Here is a 23105-nt window from a genome sequence, read left to right on the forward strand (position 1 = left end):
GAGTAACCAAGGACGACGAAAGATAATTGTTACCTACATTTCGTAGACAATGTTATGAACATATATAATAATCATTTTCGATGTCCAACTCACATATTTAGGCCGACGGCAGTGGAAAGTATGAAATATTTTCCGAGAAATTAATTTTTGGACGCCATTTTGAAAGCGTCGAACTTAGAAACTAACTTAAAAAATTACATAAGTAAGTGGCGACATTTATTGGCTTTCATAATAAACAACAATGGTCCGTGTGATTGGAAATGCGTCGCCTGTATAACGACAAATAGTAAACGGGCTCCCGGGAAAAAATGGGAACTGGCCGCCATTTTAAATTTTTTGCTGGTTTATCGATGACAATATTGTAAAACTGTTTAAATTTTCTAAAACAAAATGCATAGTTTTATGTATATACTAAGTCTAAACGAAATCGGTCGCGGAACACTGGACGAAATCTACTGTTAATGTTTTGGAAATTGTACTTTTTGGTGATTTTCGGCATATTTTAATTTTTTTCTCGGCAACCAATGGTGACAAAAAAAATTGTTGCCAAGGTTAAATGGAAATTCATGTAATCATATATAATAATCATTTTCATTGTGCAACACCCAAAATTAGGTCGATGGCAGCGGAAAGTATGAAAATGTTTCCGAAAAATCATTTTTTGGACACCATTTTTGCGACGTTAAATTTAACAATTAACTTAAAACTATACGTAGATACGTGGCTGCATTTATTAGCTTTCTAAATGTACAACAACGATCCGTGTAGCACGCACGATATGCGCGCAGTAAAATAAAAACCGAAAAACGGTCCCCGGAAAAGGGACGACTTCGGCCATTTTGTCGTCCTAGCGACGACACGTGGCGGAAACTTCCGGTTTTCGGATTTTTCCTCCGAATCATTTTGGGTTCCCGGCCCGTGTGCCAATCAGCTCTCCAACATGTCTAGAAGTGGTCTAGAGTTTGTATCCATGAGTGAGTGAGGCACACATCCGGCTGTATATATAAGAGAAATCTATGAATTTTCATTCAAATCGGCATTGCATCCGGAGTTAGTAGAATCAAAGGAATGATTTTTCGGGGAAAAATTGTTTGGGGACCACAAAACGCAGCTATCAGCTATCCGTCTTCTTTTCGGAGTGGATCTCTCCTCTTCGTTTGATGAAGATTCTGAAGAAGGCTCCGGAAAACGTGATTCGGTCGTGGCCCTCGGCGTAGACGGCAGCAGCTCACGCTCCATATCCCCCGATGACGCCGTTTCAGACACATCGCTATCCGAGCCACCATCCTCGTCTTCACTGTCTGTTTGCGTGAGTGTTTCCAGGATCGATTGATCCGTTACTAGCCGGGACATTTTCCCAGTGCAAGTTAAGTCCAGGAAATTTGCCTAACGCTCCTCTCGGCCAAGCAACTCCGAACAGGTCGAGAACATAAGCGAAACGAAAGGCACTTCAAGAAAAAAATCCTGGCAGTATAATTCCAAGAAAAAGTGTAATTCCACCGAAACATCATTTGAAAAGAAATCCTTGCAGGAGGAGGAAGGGGAATGCATACAGAACATTTACGGTTAAATTGGAATACACGCCAAGAAACTTTTGAACAGAAAATGAGCTTTTCCGAGAAGAGTGAGGTTATCATCTTCCACGTACATATTTCCGTAGAAGAATACTTACACCAATATACTCTTGGGTCTTCCAGTTGGAGGATGATAAGTTTTTCCTAGAAAACATTAATGCGCTAATGTGTTCCGAAATAAGCCCGTGAGGGGCACAAAGCAGACCACCTGGATCCTGACCAGAGAAGCAAGATATGAGAGTAATTACCTGGGTGGTGCAGTTCTCTTTCATTCATGGTATGGGCTGCATCGTACAGCAGGGTTCCACAGAAACCATCCCTGATATAGGTAGCGGAATGCGTACAGATAGTTAACGGCTAAATTTGAATACACGCCAAGAAAATTTTGAAAATAAAATGAGCTATTCCGAGAAGAGTGAGGTTATCACCTTCCACGTACATATTTCAGTAGGAGAATACTTACACCAATATACTCTTGGGTCTTCCAGTTGGAGGATAATAAGTTTTTCCAAGAAAACATTAATGCGCTAATGTATCCCGAACTAACTCTGTGAGGTGCAACCTGACCAGAGATCCAAGATATGAGAGTAACTACCTGGGTAGAGCAGTTGTCTTTCCTGCAATGGTATGGAATGCTTCCCACAACATGTGTCTACGTAAAACATTCCTTATCATACATTATCGTACATAAATTTACGAATTTTTAGGATATGCATTAATCAGTATTTATAGCGAAATTCGTTTATAACACCTTTGTATTCAAAGGTTGGTAAGAGGTTATTTTTTTAATATAATATAGTTTATTAATAACAATATATACATATTCCATCATGTCTTTTAACATATAACAATCTAGGCCCCGCTAAGCCTCAATGACTTGTCAGCGGGTTCCAATACATACATATATGACAGCATTTGTATAATACAGATACATTTTCCCAACTAATGCAAGCATACATACACATGCGAACTAGCCTTCAATTGATATTCATATACATTAGTATACCAGTATCTAATACATTTATATACATTTTTTATATTTATATATTGCTTTCAAGGATAATAACATACATTAGAAAAACGGTCACTCTATTTCATTTACCTTCTTTATCATTTTCCAACAACCAGTTAACAGATATTTCAACAACATATTAGCAATAATTTTTAACCATTGATCATCAAACTTACACTTATTCCTTATTACATACATAAAATACACACATGACTTTTTTTTCAATTGTATACCTATGTAAGCATACTGGTACATATATTCAATTATGATATGTAATTTAGAACTTTTTTAAACATTTAATGCAATACATCACATAAATATTTTACCTATCGTTCTTCCAACAACCATTTTTTTATTTTTGTCTTGACTTCATGTCTAGTAGTTAATGTAGTTAAACTGTTTGGTATTTTGTTGAATTCTTTTGGTACAATCACTTGAAATGTATTATTACCATAACCTGTATATTTCAAAGGAACACAAAATTTTCTTATTGAACGCAATTTTTCACTATTTTGAAAGGAATAGTAAAAAATAGTCGCTGTAATTTTGGCTCACGACAAAGAACTGGGAGAATCATATTTTATTACATTACGAGGGCTTTTTTCATAGAAGTTAAATCGAATATTCTATCGAATTTCACCGCAAATGTACATCTAGAATTTAGCTAAAAATAGCGTATACTTTTAGATGTAAATCATTACAATATCGCTCCTACAAACTTGCTAGTGAGTTATAAAAATAACAATTAAACATCTAACCTTAGCGTCTCCAAAAATTGTTCTAGGTGATGATAAACTCCGTTAATATGAACGCTAGAATTCCGTTTAAAATTTGGAACCAATCAGCAGAACATACAGAATGTAATTCCTCGCATTGATTTTCAATAAATGCAACATGAACGTTTTTAGTTATTTTAACTTATAAACAAATAAGTGACCATGAGCACCTTCCTTGAGTGGGTCACTAAGTTCCGGGATGGGCCGAGATAATCCCCACGCGGACAATAGGAAAGGGTCGGACCTCTCACGCCGAGAGACCCTAATGGCGGTTGGGACCCACTTGGCATGCTTGACCGCGAAATCGTGAAAACACGGCCTTTGGCCTTTTGCTCCGAAAACGTCAAGCCGTGATAATCCGGCCTTCCTTCTTTAGCATCAGAAAATTCAGGCCGTGAAATCACGCCCTGCGTAGGGAAGAGGTTAATCCTCCACCTTACCCCATCTCACAACAACACTGTTCACCAACACTAAATAACATGAGTGATCTAGGCATTAAGAATAAGCATGTACAATACAATGTTTCAGAATAGATTTGAAATTACAAACATAGAAATAGGCTTATTATTCATTATTAATCAATCAAGCAATATTATTAGGAATCATATATACGTAGCACAACACCGAATCAAGCATCAAGAAGTATTCGAGAAATCAAACATTAAAATTCATTGAGAAAAAAATAATAAAAAAATTAATGATATTACTCTCCTTTTAATTACTGGAATTAGCAATGTCACCATGATGTGCCTTTAAATGAGAAACATGGCAGATTTTCTCTTTCCCAAGAAACATTTCCAGGATAACAGTTACAGGAGAGACATACTTTTTAAGGCCATAAGGTCCATGCCAAAGAGGTTCCAGTTTTGCCATTCTCTGTTCACCTTTAGAACTGACAGGGTGGTTTTTGCAAAGAACAAGATCTCCCACACAGAAAGTGATTTGGGAGTGAGATTTATCATAGGTTTCTTTATGCCTATTTCTAGCCTTTTTCAAGTTAGCAATAACATGTTTCAGGCAGGCTTGTCTGTCATCATCGTTGAGATCATTCTCAAATAAAGACTTTGGAATGTCCCACTGATTAACTAAAGGATGCTTAAGTTCTCTGCCAAAAATTATTTTGGCAGGAGCCAATGCTCTCATGTGAGGCAATGTGCAGGGCAAAATTTAAATCAGCCAGCATAGTGCCCCACGTATGGTGAACATTATTACACAAAATAGCAAGTGCAGATTTTAGATATCGATGCAATCTCTCTACCTGATTAGAACAGGGATAGTATGGAGAAACAAAAATTTGCTTAACCCCCATTTGCAAACACATCTCCTTTACAGCATGAGATTTGAAAACTTGTGCATTATCTGAGACCAAATATTTTGGGAAACCAAATTTAGGAAACACTCTTTGAGTGAGTATTGAAACAACAGAACCAGCGGTAGCCTTTCGAACTGGCTCAAGAAAACGGAATTTAGAAAAACCATCAATTACAGAAAGTACATATTGGTGTCCACCTTTTGTCAAAGGTAAGGTCCCACAAAGTCAATATAAAGTCTTTCCCAAACTTCAGAAGGATTGTGTGAGGATAGCATGCCAGGAGGTGAGACATTTCTGGGTTTGCAAGTTTGACACAGATGGCATTTTCTGACCATGTCATAAACCTCTCTTTTCATGTCCTTCCACCAAAAGTGTCTGCTAATCTTATCATAAGTTTTTGCCATGCTCAGGTGAGCAGATAGACTAGAGCAGTGAAAATATTGAAAAATCATATGCCTCAAGACCGTAGGCAAAACAGCTCTTCCTCGCTTAATTTTAGAATTCCCATAGCATAATAGCTGTCCCCTCAGAAAATATTTTTTTTCGTTCAAGGAATTATTATTAATGTGATTGAAAATATCTTTTAGAACGAGATCAGTTTGTTGGTGTTTTCGTATGTCGACAAACGACAAAGGCAATTTATGTAACACACAAGAATATGGAACAGCTGATTGTTTATGAGCGTTTGAATCCACATCTGATTGACAATTTGTAGATGAGGATGGTTCAATGCGAGAAAGACAATCTGCCACAGTATTGGATGATCCTCGAACATGATGAACAGTGAATTTATAAGAGGATAATTTAAGCACCATTCTGCCTAATTTGTCCAATTGCTTAGGATGAGAGAACAGCCATGTCAAGGCACCATTATCCGTGTACAAGTGAAATGGTTTTACTTGTAAAGCCCGTATGACACTTTCCAATTTATTGGCCAATATATCGGCGCGAAATATTGGTTAAAATATTGGGCTTAACGCATCGTATGACACGTACCAATATTTACACCAATATTGGCCGTTATAGTGTTCTAATATCCTGCTAGAGAACGCCACATAACACAAAATGACAAAAGAACATCTCAAGACGCAGATTGATGGTCAATGAGCTACAGAATGGGAGGTGGCAAAATAATTGCAAATTTAATAACTATTTAGAGGGGCTGCAAATATATTCTCGAATTGCTTGAAATTTCATTCGGCTGAGTTCCTTGAATGATGAGAGATAGGCAATATTGTGATCTCATAGGTGAGCCAAGATAACGTAGCCGCTCGTTTTGGCTGAAATATGTTCATCGAATAAACAGAGATTGTGTCATCAATTTGGACTTTTACCTGAAACTTTAGCGTTCAAATCATGAAAAATAGTTTAATTATTGTAAAATAAACAAAATATAGACGCGATCAAGGAGAAACACGACGTTTTTATTCATTAAATATCCGAAATGTTATTTCCGAATTATCCACTTTAGACAGTTTATGTTTGTGAATTTATATTCTCTCAAAGTACATATTAATTATTTGAGCTATTTCATGGGTTGCTATGCTTCTAAAGTTTTTATATATGATATTAAAATTCCGAGGTGAAATGTTTTGCTAATAGCTTCTAGTTTTGGTCACTAGGAGTCCACAAGACTGAGTTTTGATTGGAGATTGGCCTCGAGAAAATAGAACCCGTTCTAAAGTCTAGATTGGCCAAGAAATTGTGCCCAATATTGTGAAACGGAGATTGGGCTGGAAATTGGTGTGTGTCAGTGGGTCCACAATCCAATATCCAATGGATTGGCCAATAAATTGGGAAGTGTCAAACGGGCTTAAGCAAACACTGAATTTTTGAATTCCAAAGTGAATTGCATGACACTCCAATTCATACGAAGAAAATTTACGTTCCAAGAGTGCCTTACTAGCAAAAGCCACAGGGACAAAATCACCATTTACTTTGTGATTCAAAACGGCACCAACAGCTAGATTACTGGCATCGACAAATAAATGAAATTCCTCGTCAGATCGAGGGAAAGATAATACAGGTGAATTAGTGAGAGCCTTCTTCAACTGACAGAAAGCCTCATTTTCAACAGCTGTCCATTGAAAAGGAACATTTTTACGTTTCAAGCGATTCAGTGGCATAGAAATTTCAGAATACCTTGGAATGAACTTGCAGTAATACCCACAAAGTCCAATGAATCTGGCCACTTCCTTCACGTTTCTGGGTACTGGGAACTGTTCAATCGGTCTCACTCTCTCAGGATCAACTTGCAAGGTTCCAGCAGGTGTATTAGTGAGAGCCTTCTTCAACTGACAGAAAGCCTCATTTTCAACAGCTGTCCATTGAAAAGGAACATTTTTACGTTTCAAGCGATTCAGTGGCATAGAAATTTCAGAATACCTTGGAATGAACTTGCAGTAATACCCACAAAGTCCAATGAATCTGGCCATTTCCTTCACGTTTCTGGGTACTGGGAACTGTTCAATCGGTCTCACTCTCTCAGGATCAACTTGCAAGGTTCCATTTGTGATGAGATGGCCCAGAAAAGTGAGTGATTCCACACCAAGTTTAACCTTGTCCTCACACACCGTCAAACCGGCACTGCGTAGTTTGTTGAGAACAGCCTTAACCTGAGATACATGGTCTTCAGCAGACTTGGAATAGATACACAAGTCATCAATATATGGATAGACACAGGAATATTTCAAATCGCCCAATACCTCATTGATGAGACGAGTGAATATTTGAGGAGAACTAACAAAACCAAATGGCAATCTATTATACTGATACACTCCGAACGGCGTCACAAAGGCAGTTAATTTCTTAGAACTCTCAGATAATGGTATTTGATGAAAGGCGGAATTAAGATCAAGAACAGTGAAATATTTTGCATCAGCAAGATATTGGAATGCATGTTCAACAGAAGGCGTTGGAAAACCATCTGATTTAACAACCTTGTTTAACTTACGGTAATCAACCACTATTCTTTCAGATCCATCCTTTTTAGGCACTAGAAAAGCTGGAACACCAGCTTGAATTGGAAACCCCAATCACTTTCTTATAAAGTAAAGACTGGATGTGACAAGAGTCTCCGAGCCTTTGAGTCGAAGGGCCTTTGCGCGAAAATCCTTTGCGCGAAAAACCTTAGTGTGAAAAGTCCTTAGCGGGAGAAGTTTTGCGGATAAGTTCGGAGGAAGTTCGGAGGAAGTTCGGAGGAATTCGGAGGAATTTCTGGGGGAGGGGGTATCAGAAATTTGGGGTGAGGGAACACTAAAAAATTCCACAGGTCAGTGGAATAGAGTGGTGGGCCTTGATTCACCGCTCCTACACGATAAGCAACCAAAAAAACTTTCCCGAGGAAAGGCGGAAACTAGAGTCCATTTTGCGGGGAAATGGATTAGATGACGGAACTATTTCAAAAACGTTTAATAAGGGCATGAGAAAGAAGAACGAAGACAAAAACAACACATCAGAAGCCGCGAAATCCTCAACAAATAACCTCAGCGACCAGAAAAAAGCCTTTTTGCCGAACATAAAGGGGATGACTGACAGAGTAGGAAATATCCTACGAAAATTTTAGAGATGGACAATCTTCTCTCCTCACGTGCATATAAAACATCTCTTAAAAACGTCAAGGATAGAACTCCACTACAAGTCGAAGGGGTCTACCGAATTCCTTGTCAGACTTCTGGGAGGAACTGCATTGGCGAAACAGGCAGATCGCTGAAAAAACGCCTAGGGGAGCACGAGAGCGCCATTCGACTGGGGCAGTCAACGAAGTCCGCGGTAGCCGAATACGCAGCGCTGGGCTACGCAATCGACTTTAAGGCAGGGGCGGCTCCAGCCAGGGGGCGCGGGGGGCGCGCGCCCCCCCCCCCTGGGCGGTGACTGACGGAATTTTTTTGCTGCTTGCAATCTCCTCTTACCTATGCCAGGAAAGGCGAAAATGAAATGATGGCTCGTCACCCATTGTGCTACCAAGTATCAATTTGTGAAGCGAAGCGCGTGTGGCCGAAGTCACCCCATTCTACGGTACATACATCCTACAGCCAGAAAGAGTTTTTCTCGAAGTTGAGATGTTCCGAATAATTTGTTTCACTACCGGCAGGCGAGTTTATTTTCTTTGTAGAAAATTTCTGCAACTATATATTCCTTAGATGAGCTTGCCAGATCTATGATTCGAATTTGAAAGTCTGCAACTCCGACAACAGATTCATCGGTCGTTTCCACTCGTGCGCACGGCCAAGCAGCACAAAGGTGGAGCACAGGTATCTGTTTTTCTGGCCTGCTGTTTGAAGTTGGAGCTCTGTACAATAACGAGCAAAAATTGTTGAAGATTTCCTCTGACGACACATTCTAAAGTTGAAGACTTTCTCTCTGAAACGGTTGGAGTAATTCATCAATCACACGTGAGCTTGAACAGTTGCATTCGTTTTGGGGTTGTATTCTTTTTTATGTTATCAAACTGATTTCTCTTTCTTTGAGTACGTGTAGATCTAAATTTATTTGCATAGATATGCAAAATGGTTAGGTGGCTAATAAGGAAGAAGCCTCGGCTAGAAAATGATTCAAAGGAACAAAATTCGACATCTCTTCCCGCGAATTTTTAAAGCATCAAGTAAACGTAATAAAACCATTGTTGATATCTTAGGCCATCAAATGACAGGCAACTGTGAGACTAGATGGGTAGAAAGGCATAAAGCTATTGTAACTTTTATAGACGACTTACATGATATTGCCAAAGCTTTCGAAAAAGTGTCAAAGTGGGATGATTATAAAACGGCAACTAAAGGAAGATGTTTATTGTTATCAATTTGTAATTGTGAATTTATTTTAACTGTATATAGTATGAGTGATGTTTTGAGTGCAATTTATATTTTAAGCAGATATTTGCAAAATGAGAGTGTAGATGTTTTTCAAGCTAAAAAAAAGTTAACTAAACTTTTGAAGTGCTAAAGGATAAGGGGATGAACTCTTATAAAATTTTCACTGGAATTTTTGCGAAGGCTAAGAAAATTATGGAGGAAATGGACATTCAAATCCGCATTCCACGTGCAGCCAATCGACAAAAGAATCGAGCAAATTACCCGGCTACCAATGATGAAGACGATATAGTCGCGAATTGGGAAAAAATAATCTATATTCCCATCTTAGATTACGTAAATACGGATATCAAGGACAAATTTGCCGTAGAGTCAATATAGTGCTTCAAGTTGAACACACTAATCCCAGCTGTTTTCATGGAAATAAAAAATTCGGACGCGTTAGAAAGCATGCTTGAAAAAATATGTGATGAATATGCACCGTTATTGAAAAAAAATAAAAGTACAATGTTAACGGGATTAGATGATGAGATAACTTTTTTGAAAACAAAATTCCGGAATTTAATGACATGAAACCAATGCATTTGTATTTATAAATACTTGATAATAATCTCTATAATAACTTCTCAAAAATATTTTCCAAGATATTAAAATGAAATGCGGTAAATTATTTTACTGTTGACTTCAGTTGTATATTCTTGATCAATCATACAGTAGTTCCTGAAATCCAAAAGTTAAATACTTATGGGTAAAATTGGAATTTAATATATTGAAGAGAAACTTCATTTCGCCCGCTAAGCACTTTTGTCAAGGGATATAAAATGCGAACTCACATCACGTACCGTAGACTACCCTCTATTTATAAATTTTACGCTTATGTCTGTTTTTTCTCTCTCAATTTTTGATCTACAGGGATGGGGTTTGCTGCATTTGGTGTGGATTCTCTGTTTTCATGATTTGATCATAATTGAAAGTGCATAAATAATACATGAGTCGTACATTATATTCACAATTTTCCCATAAGATTGCACGGTGTTTTTTTTATTTTCTCGCCCGATTTCCCTCAACTCTCCATCGAAATCTACGATTCGAACGTCCATTCAAAGCTTGTGTCTCCCGCTTGGAACGAAAAATATACAGATCGTTTGAAATTCCACTCGTAAATCGGAAATTACTTTTACAACTTTTTCCATAAAATAACACGGGCTGTTGCAATTTTCTCGGTGTATTCGTTGCAATTCGCTCGTTAAAACCAAACAATTTGTACCAATTTCTTCATTCTTTCTCAACTATAATGCCGAAACTCTCATCTTATTTTGACGCTAGTATGCCACATAATGAGAGAGAGAGGGAGAGAAGGGGGAGGGGTAAGCAGCCCGTCGCCCCCCTCAAGGAAATCCTGGAGCCGCCCCTGCTTTAAGGAAGCAAAAATTGTTGTCAAAGTGAAAGATTTCAGACAAAGACTTTTCAGAGAAGCCACCAAAATAACAGAAGAGGAGAAGAACAACTTTAACAGGGACTCCGGCCTTAAAATAAGTCGCACTTGGCAACCCGTATTACGGAAAAAATACTAAACAACGTACTCCTCCAATCTCCCGCTCCCCTTCTCCCATCCCCTGACACGAATACCTAAATGTGTGAATTTTAAAAAATCCTCCTTCATCAGATTCCGTTGAAAAAGTGAGCAGAATAGGTCGGGAAACGTTGGGACCACCTATAGAATAATTGACGCGGCGACATAGCCCAAAAATTTACTTAACATGACGAGTACCCGCGAAAGTTCTAACGAAAAATTAGGATTAATTTTATTTCTAGAATTTGTTCTCTGTTTTTATCTAAATATAACTAATATTTTATTTTGATAGAACTCATAGCTAGATATATTTTTCCTATAAATCCATTATCTATTTATTCTTGGATCCTCACACACCAGCGGAATTTTATCTTCATTAAATACTATCTTTGATGCTTATTTTCTTATTGAACCTGGCGAAAATCCTTTACCATATTGACACATGTCTGTTTCTCCTTTCTTGTGTCCGAATGATTTTCTACTAAGCCTTTATTATCGACAATTCAACTCTTTTAATTTTATTTTCTCTTTACGTTGTCTCCTCCACCAGTGAATCTTCCATATACATTTCAATTAGATATAGGTAAATTTCCCTGAAAGGAATTGAAGGAGAAATATTCTGCTATGCATGATGCAAATGTATTATTATACATTCGGTGGCTCACTGAATAGATTTATTGCAAAGGCAATGACAAGATTCGACCAATCACTATTCGCTAGAAACTAGGCTAGCCAAAAAACTCTGTCGTGCATCTTCCTTAGATAGAGAACATTGGAAATGCATCTTTAAAAAAAAACAGAGAAATAATCACAAAGAAAGGTCATTCAAATGATCATCGAATTGCCAGAATAAATTCACTACGCTAGTAAGTGAAAATAATGTGTTACCGATTTTTATTTGCAATATTTTGGTTCGTAATTTAATATATAGTACTTACAACGACCAAAATCTACGTGAAATGAAAAGGTTTGATAAATTGGTATGCAAAGTTGTATAAATGTGTTATTACCGCATATTTGAAGCGGAAATTCCCACGCATTAATGAGTCGAATTTAAAAAAAATTATTTTAATCAGAAAGTAGGACCTAAATAAACAGCAGAAAACATCAACGGTAAACTATTTCTTAGACTTGAAAATAACGCTAGTCCCTTGATAATAAGAGAACATTTAAACTACTACTTACGAGTAGTACGCTCCTGTCAGAAAATTTTAGCGCAGGCCCAAAATTATATTCTCTCAATATTAGCAATGATCACACTTCGTGATTATAATGTGATCATTGCTAATATGGAGGCCCTCCACCACGTTGAAGCTTCTAGTTTAATTTGATAGATTTAATCTGTTTTCACAACTCAATGCTTCGGATAAAATACTTATACGAACTCCCGGAAATGCAAGATTGAAAACTTTGGGTTTAGATGGCTCGATTTAAGTTAAGTGTAGCAGTTTCTTTCCATATCCAAAATGTCTGATGCGTTTATATAGGTCCTTACGAGAGAAACTCCATTTTGCTTAGACTAAGGCGAAACATGCTACGGAAAAATTCTAAGTTGGGTCTTTTACGCGTTGTCTTACTGCAAAGCATATGATTGAGTTTCTACGTTATACTAGGGCGAATGTATTTAGAAAATTCTCAGTTGTATCAGAACATGACGATGACAAAATCTTGGAGGAAGGATATCTTCAAATAGTTCCTGGACTGGCTGCAATCAGACGCCAATGATCTTTGCGTTTTTTCCGTCACTGTACGATTCGCCTTTCCACAAAAGTGTTTATCTTGATGGCTGTGGTAACTGGATGATTTAACTTGATCGCCCAGCCATCTGCGACCCATTTGTCGTTCGACCCCGGTGTTCCTGGAAGTGGAAGGAGGGTAGCGAGCGAGCTCTTCATCGATTAGCGAGATAGACGCTCAGAAAGGCGATGTCTGAAAGAGCCTTCTCCCGTCCACTTCTGCCGAAACAAAGAATCTGCTCTCTGCGGAATGCGCGAGCACCACTTGCCTATTCGCAGCCGTAATACTTCGCAGCTTTTCTGCCCGATTTTTCCACCCCTTTTCTTTGACGGCCGCTCATGGACCTTCGTTCTCTCGCTTTACATGTCCAATCATGTTCATAGCCGCGACGCTGCACAGTGGGCTAGAATCGAAAAAAGAAGGCCAAAACCTCAAAAACGATTTTTTGAGCTAGGAAGTTGAAACTTCGCATACATATTCTCAAATAAATTGTGCATAACTTTCCAGATGATTTCTTCACTGTGTTTTCACGTTAACATTATATGTGAGATCAAAGTTGAACAAATTTAGCGAAAAACGGCCACCCTCGAGTTTTTCTGAAAGTTGCCAACTTTATCCTCGTGCAGTGGTTTCATATATATATATATATATATATATATCCCCTTTCTCCTGACCTGCTCTCTCTCCTCCACAAAGGGCTTTCTTTCTGCCCCACGCCGAAAGTAAACCCCATTCACATTCTAAAAGACACACTCCAGTTCTGCCGTAAACTTAAGTGGAAATTCTTCTGGGAGACCCATCCTAACCCCACCCAACACTCTTCTACCGTCCATAGTGCACTGACGAGATTTAAGCCTCCTTCTTCGCACGAACCCAAACCTCTTCCCTCCAATCATCCAATTGAAATTTTCAGTAATCTCCTCCTCTCTAAATTTTCGGAGAGATCTTTCATTAAATCAATTAAACCCAGGGACAATCTTTCGCGAACAGAAAAGTTGGCATTAATTTCCCTTATCCGTAACCCGGACATCGTCATCACTCCGTCAGACAAAGGGTCTACGGTGGTCGTGATGAATGAGGCTGACTACAACAACGAGGCGCTTAGGCAATTGTCCTACGCTTCGGCGTACCAACCCATCCCTGCTGATCCCAACCCCCAATACCGAGAGAAGATTCTTTCATTCCTCGAGGAAAATGGACCACATGAAGGACTAACAGCCCAAGACATCGAATTACTATCACCTTCCAACCCCCGAAGCCCTCATTTTTACATACTACCTAAAATACACAAAGCTAATAACCCCGGCCGTCCGATAGTTTCTTCCAGTCAATCTCCCACAGAACGAATTTCCGCTTTTGTTGACCATTACCTCCAACCCATAGTGCACTCTATTCCCTCATACATTAAAGACACGTATCACTTCCTCCAGCGCCTTCACTCGACCACCCTTCCTGGAGAAAAAGACGTCATAATGGCGACCATCGACGTCACATCTCTTTACACCTCCATACCGCACACAGAAGGCCTCTCCGCTCTCGAACACTTCCTTGAGCAGCGCTCCACTACACAGATTCCAAGCACAAAGTTTCTCGTCGATCTCTCCGAGATAATCTTGAAACACAATTCATTCTCGTTCAATAACGATCACTACACACAGTCTAGGGGGTGTGCTATGGGGAGCCGGTTCAGTCCGTCCTATGCCAACCTTTTCCTTGGCCGCCTAGAACAACCTTTTCTGTCCCAATACCCACTCACACCCACCCTTTGGGTCCGATACATAGATGACATCTTTCTCCTGTGGCCACAGGGCATGGAATCCCTAATCACTTTCATCTCCTGTCTCAACTCATTTTCATCCGTAAATTTTACATCCTATTCCTCCTCCACTCGTGTCACATTCCTTGATGTGGACATTTCTCTTACCAACAATAAATTTCACACCTCTGTACACATTAAAAACACTAACAAACAGCAATACCTACATTACAATAGCTGTCATCCGACACATACGAAACGCTCCCTCCCTTTTTCTCTTTCCATCTGTGGTTACAGAATATGTAATAATCCAGACTCCCTAAATAGATTTCTTTCAAATTTACACCATGCTCTCAGGAGAAGGGGTTACCCGGAAACCCTCCTCCGTAATAAGATCCGAAAAAAATCATATGTCCCGAAAAAACTACGCGGGGACAATTCGTCGCAGTTCCTTTCCCTCTGTACGACCTTTTTTCCGGGCGTGGACGTACTGCGTAGGACCCTAAAAGACCTTTTCCCCATCCTCTCAGACAACACGACCACTTCCAGATTTCTTCCGCGATGCCCTTCACTCGTTTTTAAAAGACCACCAAATCTGGCCAGCATCTTAAAAACAACCAAGCCACTGCCCAAACAAAGTATCTATATTAAACCACAGCCCTCGCCCTGCAACCGTGCAAGATGCAAAACTTGTCACATCCTCATCACCGAACCCCTTCCCGATCAATTCCTTGCCTTCCCTCTCCCCTCAGTGTCGGACATTTCCTGCACAACAAAAAACATTGTGTATATAATGTTGTGCCAGAAATGCCCCGCTTTTTATATCGGCTTATCTACCACTCCCCTTTGTATCCGAATGAACGGGCATCGCTCTTCATGCAATAGCGTTTCTTCTCTTTCTGCTTCCCTTCCAGTCGCCGTTCATGCTTCCTCCCACAAAGTTCTGTTTGACCAATGCTATAGAGTGGGAATATTGGCCTCCCTCCCCCCGTCTACCACCCCCCTAGAGCTGAAGGACTTGGAGCAGGCATGCATATGGGCTTTCCGTGCGTTTTATGGTCCAGGAATCAACCGAGCCCATTAGAAAGATCACAACCAATCCCCGTCCACCGTTTTTCCTCCCTCCATCTTTGCCCTCTGCTTTGCACCCTTCCTTATGCCCTTTCCCCACTTTCCCTCCTCTTCTCACTTGAGAAAGATGGGGGCCCATCGAATATATATATATACTACTTCATTCATTCACCCGGCGCCTTAAGCGCAAACATACATTTAAATAGCGCAACTGGTAGAGCACCTGGCCGGCAACCAGGAGGTTCTGGGTTCGAGTCCCAGTCAGGCCGCATTTTTACCCTCTGATTTCTGGCTTTTTTCCACCTACCACAGCACCGTTGTCCTCGTCCTTTTTCTATTCCATGTTCCTATCCCTTTCTTTCCTTACCTTTGAATTTATATGTATGTTTGCGCTTAAGGCGCCGTGTGAATGAATGAAGTAGTGTATCGGCCATATTGGCTTATTTCACTTGGGCTCTGCGTGCCCCGAAACGCGTGTTCCTGTCTCTTTCCCACTATCGTGTGAGTGTGTACCTTTCCTTTCATCCTTGTGTCCTCGTCCATTCCTTCCCCTGGTGAGTGGTGAGCTGCCCCAGGGCCATCTATTGGTTACTCTCGTGGGCCACAGCAAAGGGAGTTTTCTGTGTATAAACCCCCGCCGAAATCATGGTAAATCTAAGCGTCCTGGTAGCGCAACTGGTAGAGCACCTGGCCGGCAACCAGGAGGTACTGGGTTCGAGTCCCAGTCAGGCCGCATTTTTACCCTCTGATTTCTGGCTTTTTTCCACCTACCACAGCACCGTTGTCCTCGTCCTTTTTCTATTCCATGTTCCTATCCCTTTCTTTCCTTACCTTTGAATTTATATATATATATATGCCATAATGATAGCGGGATTATATATATATATATATATATATATATATATATATATATATATATGAAAGTTTAAAAACACAGTCACCAAAAATAGACACAAAATAAAAAAGAAAACACTCACACGAAAATTAAACTGAGAGACTTTCGCGGTTGTAGCCGCTTCATCAGTCAAATCTCCTTGACTGATGAAGCGGCTACAACCGCGAAAGTCTCTCAGTTTAATTTTCGTGTGAGTGTTTTCTTTTTTATTTTGTGTCTATTTTTGGTGACTGTGTTTTTAAACTTTCATATTATGTGCTACGTTGCATCGCATTTCTGCAAAACATTGAATATATATATATATATATACTCAATGTTTTGCAGAAATGCGATGCAATGTAGCACATAATACGAATGTTTAAAAACACAGTCACTAAAAATAGACACAAAATAAAAAAAGGAAACACTCACACGAAAAATAAAACTGAGAGACTTTCGCGGTTGTAGCCGCTTCATCAGTCAAGGCTTGACTGATGAAGCGGCTACAACCGCGAAAGTCTCTCAGTTGTATTTTTCGTGTGAGTGTTTCCTTTTTTTATTTTGTGTCTATTTTTAGTGACTGTGTTTTTAAACATTCGTATATATATATATATATATGTTACTTATGAAAGACACCACAGGTGATATGAATATAAATAAATGCCATGATAGGCCACAAAAACACAGACACAAATAAAAGAGGACTCACACGTTAGTTTCTTTCAAATTTTCGACCTCTTAGGGTCTTCGTCGGGAGGGAGGCAAGAAGAGACTGAGGAGAAGGACAGAGGATGCCTAAAGGCTGAGGAGATTAGGATAAGATAGGGGAAGGGAGAGGATGGGGGATGGGAAAGAGGAGAAGGCTATGGAGATCAGTGGGCCCTGTTAAGGCCAGGCGGGTTGAATGCTTGGTGTAGCCAAATGGAAGACAATTCAAGAGTTTTTAATTCTAGCGGTGAGGCGGAGGGTGGGAGAGAGGCAAGTATTCCTATGTGAAAGCAGTCATCAAATTCTAAATTATGGGAAAAGGCGTGGGTAGGGACAGGAAGCGAAGCAGATTGGGAAGTGGGTTTGCAAGAAGCTCGATGGTTGTTAATCCGTAGGTTGAGTGAGATGGTGGTTAAACCAATGTAGAAGGCGGGGAAGGAATTGCATAAAAGGATATAAATTACATTACTGGTTGTACAGGTGGGGGATGGAGTGGAAGGAAGCGGAAAAGTGAGAAATTTGTTAGGAAGTGACTGGGTAATGAGGATAGCACACGTTTTGCACCGGGGTCGTTGGCAAGGGATAGGTAAAGAGCTAGTACGGGTGGTGAACCTTGAGAGTGGTTTAGTCGTTTTGAGAATGGAAGATAGATTTGGCGGCCGACGGAAGGATAAGGATGGACAGCTAGAGAAGATTTTTCCAGTAGTGACATTGTTAGAAAGAATCGGAAAAAGGCTTTTGATGATTCTGTTCAAAGCCTGCACGCCCGGGAAGTAAGTGGTGGAAAGGGAGAGATGTGTGGTTTGTTTCTTGGTATGAATTTTGGGTTTGTAAGTATTGTGTAGGATTTTCTTACGCAGACGGTTCTCAGGATATCCTCTACGAAGAAGGGAGTGGTGAAGATTATTAAGAAAAATGTCCAAGGATTCGGGATTATTGCAAATTCTGTGGCCTCTTACTGAGAGAGAGTAAGGAAGGGATTGTTTAGTGTGTGAGGGGTGACAGCTGTTGAAGTGAAGATATTGTTGTTTGTTAGTAGGTTTAATGTGGACTGAAGTGATGAAACTTTTATTTTCTAGGGAAATGGTAACATCGAGAAATGTTATTCGGGAGGGGGAATGGTTAGAGGTAAAAGATAGTTCGGAGAATTCATTGAGTGCTGAAATGAAAGAGCTCAGTGAGTCTTCTCCATGAGGCCAGAGAAGGAAGATATCATCTATATAGCGAAGCCAAAGTGACGGTTGAAGTGGGTAGGATGATAGGAAGGATTCTTCAAGGAGACCAAGAAATAAATTTGCGTATGAAGGGCTGAATCTGCTTCCCATGGCGCAACCTTTGATCTGCAAATAATGTTTATCGTTGAAGGAGAAGGCGTTTTTAGTGAGGATTAGGTGAGAGAGATCGACTAAAAAGTCAGTGCTGGGTATCTGAGGTGTAGGTCGATTATCAAGAAAGTGTCGAAGGGAGGCAAGGCCTTCTACATGAGGTATAGAGGTGTATAGTGAGCTCACCTCCATTAGTTAAACTTCTAAGTCATGAGGTCCCAGATGTTTACCGCAATGCCTGTGGAGCTTTAAGGAATTTGTCATATGGAAGGCAGAATGATGAGAACAAGAGAGCAATCAAAAATGCTGGGGGTATCCCTGCACTAATAAATCTGTTAAGGAAGTCTCCTGATGCAGAGGTTAAGGAACTTGTTACTGGTGTCTTATGGAATTTATCATCATGTGAGGACCTCAAGAAGTCTATAATTGATGATGGCCTCACTATGATTGTAAACCATATAATTATTCCTCATTCTGGTTGGGATCATACAAGTCCCGGAGAAACCTGTTGGTCTACTGTTTTTAGAAATGCTTCTGGAGTTTTAAGGAATGTGAGTTCTGCTGGTGAATATGCTCGGAAAAAACTGAGGGAGTGTGAGGGTTTGGTTGACTCGTTGCTCTATGTTGTACGATCAGCGATTGATAAGTCCAACATAGGGAATAAAAGTGTTGAGAACTGTGTGTGCATCTTGAGGAATCTTTCATACAGATGCCAGGAGGTTGAGGATCCCAACTATGACAAGCATCCGCTTCCTACACAAAGCAGAGCCGGGGCACAACCAAAAGCATACAGTCTATGCCAAGGGGATAACTTGGGATGTTTTGGTGCAAATAAAAAGAAGAAAGAAGCACAACCAACTCAGCAAAAGGAGTCTGCCAGCACTAGTCGAGGCATTAGCCAGAGAACTGAGCCTGTGAAAGGAATGGAGTTACTATGGCAGCCTGAGGTTGTCCAGTCATATCTCCAACTCCTCCAAAGTTGTTCAAACCCAGAAACACTGGAAGCAGCAGCTGGAGCCCTTCAAAATCTGGCAGCGTGTTACTGGCAGCCTAGTATTGAGATCAGAGCAGCTGTGCGAAAGGAGAAAGGTCTGCCCATTCTTGTGGAGTTGCTAAGAATGGAAGTTGACCGTGTGGTTTGTGCTGTCGCCACTGCGTTACGGAACCTTGCCATCGATCAGAGGAACAAAGAGCTTATTGGGAAGTATGCTATGCGAGATCTTGTGCAAAAACTTCCATCTGGGAATCCTCAACATGATCAGGGGACGTCAGATGATACAATAGCAGCAGTTTTGGCAACATTAAATGAAGTCATTAAGAAGAATGCTGAGTTTTCGAGATCACTTCTTGAAGCTGGTGGAGTGGAAAGGCTAATGAACATTACTCGCCAAAGGCAGAAGTACACACCCCGTGTGATAAAGTTTGCTGGTCAAGTTTTGTATACTATGTGGCAACACCAAGAACTGAGAGAAGTATACAAGAAGCATGGTTGGAAGGAACAGGATTTTGTTACAAAGACTGTGGCAGCTAGGAATGCTAGTCCAAATTCCCCTAATAATGCTAATAGCACATTAAATCGACCTATGGCTAGCCAAGGAGGCACCAGATATGAGGACAGGACTATGCAGCGACCTTCAAATGTGAACAGTGCATCGAGAAGCCCTGGTCCTTCTAACTTCCAGCGGGGTGAAGAGATACCCATGGCTGATATGTCATACCCTGAAGGAGGCTCTCATGCCCCACCTCCTGGAGGGGTCCGAATCTATCCCCCCCCTCCACCAGCCAAACCAGGTGAACCACTGTATGCTCAAGTGAATAGGGAGAAGAAGAAGAACCGACAGTATGAGGGTGCGTCGCACCCATCCTACGAAGGACCCACCCAGCCTGGCCCTGGTGATGTCTGGGGCTACGAAGACCAAGCGAAAGGCGTTCTCATGGATTGCCATGCGTCTGGGCCCCCGGCGGGAGGTGATTCTTGGGTATGAGACGCAGCATGTGCTCACTAGGATGAATTTTGTGCATGTCTCGCAAGAGTTATGAATCCTGCAGCTGAGAAATGTAAGAACAGTTAGGATGAAGGTTTTAGTCAGACACGGACTGATATTGGAGTTGACATTGTCTCACACGGCTGCTGTTCCCCAAAGAAGCATGAGTTGAATGTTTATTGGGTGATCGATGAGGCATTTTCGTTAGTTCATGAGGAAAGTTGTTTTCATACATTAATGTACATTTTACAGTTGTTACCAACAATGACATATTTGTATATATAAATGTAATATGAACAGAGCATTGCATTAAATGCTGTGAACCTTGATATAGTGCAAGATGTTTCTTACTTGTTTTCTTGAAAACCAGGGGTTTGAAAAGTCGATACCTCAAGTTTTCAGGTTGATGCAAGTGCCATCCAAGAACCCATTTGAGTCCAATCTCAGGTTAAGGGTTGAAAAGAAGGAAGCATGGATGTAGCTAGGGTTTGTGTGTTGGTGTTAGGAAACCATTCCATTTATGTAAATGATTGTTCTTGTATTGGTAAGATGTTTGAGCCAAATTTTAATAGTAAAGCCATTGTGTTATATTCACTTTGTGGATTATATTTAAATTTTACATTGTGACACATTTGAGCTTCCCTGAATTAGTTTCTCTGAAATCATCATCTTTCATAACAAGGCAGAGATGAAGACACTTTTGAAGCCTATTTTCCTATTGATGGCCGTTTGCCTCATTCAATTACGGTGTGGTGATTTGTTTTCAACCTACACTACTTTCTTTTTGAATGAATGTGAAAATTGATTTGTTAGTATGTTGTGAAAAGTATTTAAAAATTTCTTTGTGCTTTTCTACAAGTGCTGGACTATATTATCTTTCAATACTATAGAAAAAAAAATTAACACTCAGTAATGGTAAATCATGTCCCCAAAATAAAAAAAAACATAGCATTCAAGGAATAATGTTCACAAAAAAATTAATTCTGAGAGATAATAAAAAATAAACATTATCAAAACCATCGTGGAATAATAATTACACTTCTACCATTACACAAATCAACAAACTCAGTACATCAACAATAAAAGCACAAACCAAACTATGAAAGTACAATTCAAACGCCCCCGTGAAAGAAAGAATAGGAAAGAAAACAAATTATTCAAAGCTTTCACGCGTCTTTCTCCTTCTCACTTCACCCCGCATACATATATATATATAAAAATAGTTCAAGTTAATATCGATAAACACAGAGACACAAAAAAGAAACACTCACATTGAATAAATAAACTCGTCGAAGCTATCGAAGCACTTCAGGCTTCTTCGTCAGCTGAAGTATGAATGGTGAGGAAAGGAGAGGGTTGGAAGAGGGAGACGAGGGGTAAGGGGAGAGGTGTATGGGGAGGGGGAGTTAGGAATAGGGGTTAGGATGCGACGTTCAGACCTGGAAAGCTATTGGCTTGAAAGTGCCAAATGCAAGCCAATTCGAGGGTGTGGAGGTTGAGGGCGGAGTCGGTGGGAGGGAGGGAGGCAATAATGGATACTTTGTAGCATTGATTGAAAATGGAATCATGTGAAAGACAATGTGTAGGAACTGGTAGAGAGGAGTGGGGGGAAGATGGACAACAGGAGGCGCGATGATTGTTAATTCTGAGATTGAGAGGGGTAGTGCATTGGCCAATATAGAAAGCAGGGCAGAAATTACAGTGAAGAAGGTAAATGATGTTGGTGGAAGTACAAGTAGTGGAGGGGAAAATCGGTAGGAATTTAAGCTTGGGGAGAAAAGAGGCAGGGGGTGGAGAGAATATCTTGCAGGTTTTACACCTGGGACGATTGCAAGGTGAGGGTGTGGAGATAGTGACTGACTGCGACTTTTGGAGAGGGCGGGTGGCTTTAAATATGGTGTTTAAATTCGGCGGTCTCTTAAATGTTATCCGAGGAGTGGAAGGGAAAATCTGAGAGGTGGACTTGTGTTTGGAAAGGATGGGGTACAGGTCCTTCAATATATTTTGTAGCAAATGAGCACCAGGAAAGTAGGTTGTGAGCAGAGAAGGAGAGCAATGTTTGTCTGCGCGGGGTTTATTGTGAGTAGCCGGTTTTTTTCTTATTTTGTTCAACAAGAGTTTTTCGGGGTAGCCGCGGTGAAGAAGAGATGTGTGGAGTTTGGAGAGGAATTTTTGAAGGTCTTCGGGGTTATTACAGATTCTGTGTCCCCGGACAGAGAGGGAATAAGGGATGGAACGTTTGGTGTGTGGTGGATGGCAACTGCTGTAGTGAAGGTATTGTTGTTTGTTGGTAGCTTTGATGTGAACCGATGTTTTGAATTAGTTATTATCTGAAAGGTGTATGTCCACATCTAAGAAGGTGATATTGGTTTTGGAGATGGAAGAGGTGAAAGAGACTGAGGCAGAAGCGTTAAGTGAAGAAACAAAGGTATTGAAAGAGTCGATGTCATGAGGCCAGAGAATGAAAATGTCATCTATGTATCTGAGCCGAAGAAGAGGTTATAGAGGGTAATCAGTGAGGAAATTTTCTTCAAACAGGCCAAGGAAAAGATTTGCATAAGAAGGGCTAAACCTACTTCCCATGGCGCAGCCAG

The 23105-nt window shown here is 40.3% G+C and overlaps 2 protein-coding genes across 2 annotated transcripts in view; one reads left to right on the forward strand and one right to left on the reverse strand.

The window, feature by feature from the left end:
- The window catches only part of LOC124170757 (inhibin beta C chain), a 131849-nt gene that overhangs the window by 94575 nt on the left and 14169 nt on the right, over positions 1-23105 (reverse strand). The gene's annotated exons all lie outside the window — the stretch shown is intronic.
- On the forward strand, positions 941-20840 carry LOC124171660 (catenin delta-2-like). Its single transcript, XM_046550885.1, has 3 exons — positions 941-974; positions 1167-1309; positions 18694-20840. Exons 1-3 carry the CDS (start codon positions 941-943, stop codon positions 20509-20511), a joined length of 1995 nt encoding a protein of 664 aa, XP_046406841.1. The 3' UTR covers positions 20512-20840.

The sequence above is a fragment of the Ischnura elegans genome, chromosome X, assembly GCF_921293095.1.
Source record: "Ischnura elegans chromosome X, ioIscEleg1.1, whole genome shotgun sequence".
In the NCBI taxonomy this organism is placed as follows: domain Eukaryota; kingdom Metazoa; phylum Arthropoda; class Insecta; order Odonata; family Coenagrionidae; genus Ischnura; species Ischnura elegans.